This window comes from Nicotiana sylvestris, chromosome 2 (genome assembly GCF_000393655.2).
Source record: "Nicotiana sylvestris chromosome 2, ASM39365v2, whole genome shotgun sequence".
Lineage (NCBI taxonomy): Eukaryota > Viridiplantae > Streptophyta > Magnoliopsida > Solanales > Solanaceae > Nicotiana > Nicotiana sylvestris.
This window is the reverse complement of record NC_091058.1, coordinates 207,429,702-207,432,460: the sequence shown is the minus strand read 5'-3', so window position 1 is coordinate 207,432,460 and position 2,759 is coordinate 207,429,702. Positions and strand designations below refer to the sequence as shown.

The 2,759-nt window shown below is 43.4% G+C and overlaps 1 protein-coding gene across 1 annotated transcript; it reads left to right on the top strand.

Moving 5' to 3' along the window:
* Positions 1-753: 753 nt before the first annotated feature.
* Positions 754-1,716, top strand: LOC138886212 (uncharacterized). Its single transcript, XM_070167266.1, has one exon. The coding sequence runs from the start codon at positions 754-756 to the stop codon at positions 1,714-1,716; it is 963 nt and encodes a 320-aa protein (XP_070023367.1).
* The last annotated feature ends 1,043 nt before the right edge of the window (positions 1,717-2,759 follow it).

Below are 2,759 nucleotides of genomic sequence, written 5' to 3'. Positions count from 1 at the left end.
GACCATGGACAAGCCATAGCTTAGTTGACAACAACCATGAACCAGTTATCCAAAGCACAACTTCAGCAGATTCAGGGACCAAAGCAAGTAAACGCAAAGGAAGGCGTTAATCTATTGGTAAACAAGAGGAGACAACATGGGCAACAAATGCAAGGCAACCAAGACCAATATGAGCAAGGTAGTAGTGGTTACAACTAGGATTATGGGTATTGTAAGAAAAATGAAGAGGTTTTGTATGCCAACAACTATCAAGGACAACGAAGTAATGCTCCAAATCAACAATGGAGATCGCAAGGGAATAATCAGAATTGGGGCCACCAAGGCCAAGGAAATTGTAAAAATAACAACAACAACAACTCCAACAATTGGGGGAACAACAACCAGAATTAGGGGAACAATAGAAATTGGGGTGACAACAACAACCAAGAAGGTTAGAATAATGGTAACCAAGGTACTAAAGGGATAGGTTTTCAAAGGCCTCCAATGTTTCAACAACCAAACAATCTGCCTCTATTTCCATCCCAAGGTCCTAGCTCGTCCAACAATGAGATGGGACGGATTGAGTCAATGTTTGGACAAATGATGAAGAAGAACGCCGACTCTGATGCCTAATTGGCGTCCCATAATACTTCTATCTGCAATCTAGAGGTCCAACTTGGTCAGATTTTGAAAGCTTTAAACACTCACCCTAAGGGGGAACTACCTAGTGACACGGTAGTAAACCCGAAGGATGGGAACAATACCGGCCATGCAATGGCGGTGACGACAAGGAGCGGTAGAGGTGGTGAAGCAAGTACCTCCAAGCAAAAGGAAGTTGTGAGTGATGATGTTGAAGTGCAAAATGAAGATGATCCTATAGTTGTTGAGCAAGTGAGTAAAGAGAATGTGAATGGTGAGGTGAGAATTGATATTCATGACAATGAGGAGGAGACTCAAAATGCCATGAACCCATCTAGGGAACACGTGATAGACATGCCGGAAACGGTAATGCCTAAAGCCAGGGCTCCCTTGCCAAGGTCTCCTCCACCTTACCCCGAAAGGCTTGCAAAGCAGAAGAATGAAAACCAGTTCAAGAAGTTTATTGAGATGATGAACAGTCTGTCGATCAATGTGCCCTTGGTGGAAGCTCTTATGCAAATGACGGGACATGCCAAGTTTATGAAAGACTTAGTAACTAAAAAGAGATCTATGGATTGTGAGACCATCAAAATGACTCATCAAGTGAGTGCTATTGTGCACTCGATGGCTTCAAAGCTTGAAGATCCCGGCGCATTTACCATTTCATGTACCATTGGGAGTGCGGATTTGGCAAAGGCCTTATGTGATTTGGGAGAAGGTATAAATTTGATGCCTTATTCCATATTCAAGACTTTAGGTATTGGTCAACCGAGAGCTACTTCAATGAGATTGCAAATGGCGGATAGAACAATGAAGAGGTCGCTTGGTATTATTGATGATGTTCTTGTCCGAATTGACAAGTTTATTTTGCCTGCTGATTTTGTGATTCTCGACTGTAAAGTCGACTATGAGGTGCCGATAATCTTGGGAAGGCCTTTCCTAGCAACAGGAAAGGCATTGGTTGATGTGGAAGCAGGGGAGCTCACCTTCCGGGTGGGTGACAAAAAAGTTGTCTTCCATGTGTGCAAATCAATGAGGCAGCCGAATAGTACTAAGGTTTGTTTTTTTGGTGAATCTGGTGACGGAGGTGATAGTTGATGACACGAATGCCATGATCAATGTGGAGGATCCTTTGGAAGCTGTATTGTTGAACCATGATGTGACCGAGGATGAAGGCTTGGTAGAGTATATCAATGCCTTGCAAGGAATGGGTTCTTACTCCTATGAGCCCCATAAACTCTCCTTGGATCTTGAAAATAGAAAGACTCCACCAGCAAAGCCCTTAATCGAGGAACCTCCCGTATTGGAGTTGAAGCCTTTGCCTCCACACCTTAGGTATGAATTCTTGGGCCCTTGTTCAACTTTACCTATTATTCTTTATTCTTGCGTTACTAACGTGCAGGTAGATGCCACCCTTGAGGTTCTTCAAAGAAGGAAGAGGGAAATTGGATGGACTCTAGCTGATATTTGGGGGATAAGCCCCGCCTTTTGCATGCATAAGATTATACTCGAGGATGATTCCAAACCCTCCGTGGAACATCGAAGGAGGTTGAACAAGGCTATGCAAGGGGTCGTCAAGAAGGAAGTTATCAAGTGGCTAGATGCAGGGGTTGTGTATCCTATCTCGGACAGTTCATGGACTTCAATGGTACAATGTATTCCGAAAAAGGTTGGTATGAATATGGTCACAAATAAGCAAAATGAGTTGATCCCCACTAGGACTGTCACCGGATGGAGAGTATGAATGGACTACCAGAAGCTGAACAAAATGACCTGCAAAGATCATTTTTCATTGCCCTTTCTTGACCAAATGCTGGATAAACTTGTAGGGCGTTCCTACTATTGCTTTTTGGATGGGTACTCAGGCTACGACCAGATTATGATTGCACCAAAGGACCAGGAGAAAACCACCTTCACATGTCCGTATGACACCTTTACTTTTCCTGAATGCCATTTGGCTTGTGTAATTCACCGGTTACCTTTTAGCGGTGTATGATGGCTATATTTACTGACATGGTGGAGGACTTCAAGGAAGTGTTCATGGACGATTTTTGTGTTGTGGGTGACTCTTTTGAAGAATGTTCGGATAATCTTGACAAAGTGTTGGCCCGATGTGAGGAGACAAATCTAGTGCTTAATTA

Bases quoted from the DNA above. Each gene is read 5' to 3' on its own strand.
- LOC138886212 (XM_070167266.1), top strand. From the start codon at position 754: ATGGCGGTGACGACAAGGAGCGGTAGAGGTGGTGAAGCAAGTACCTCC.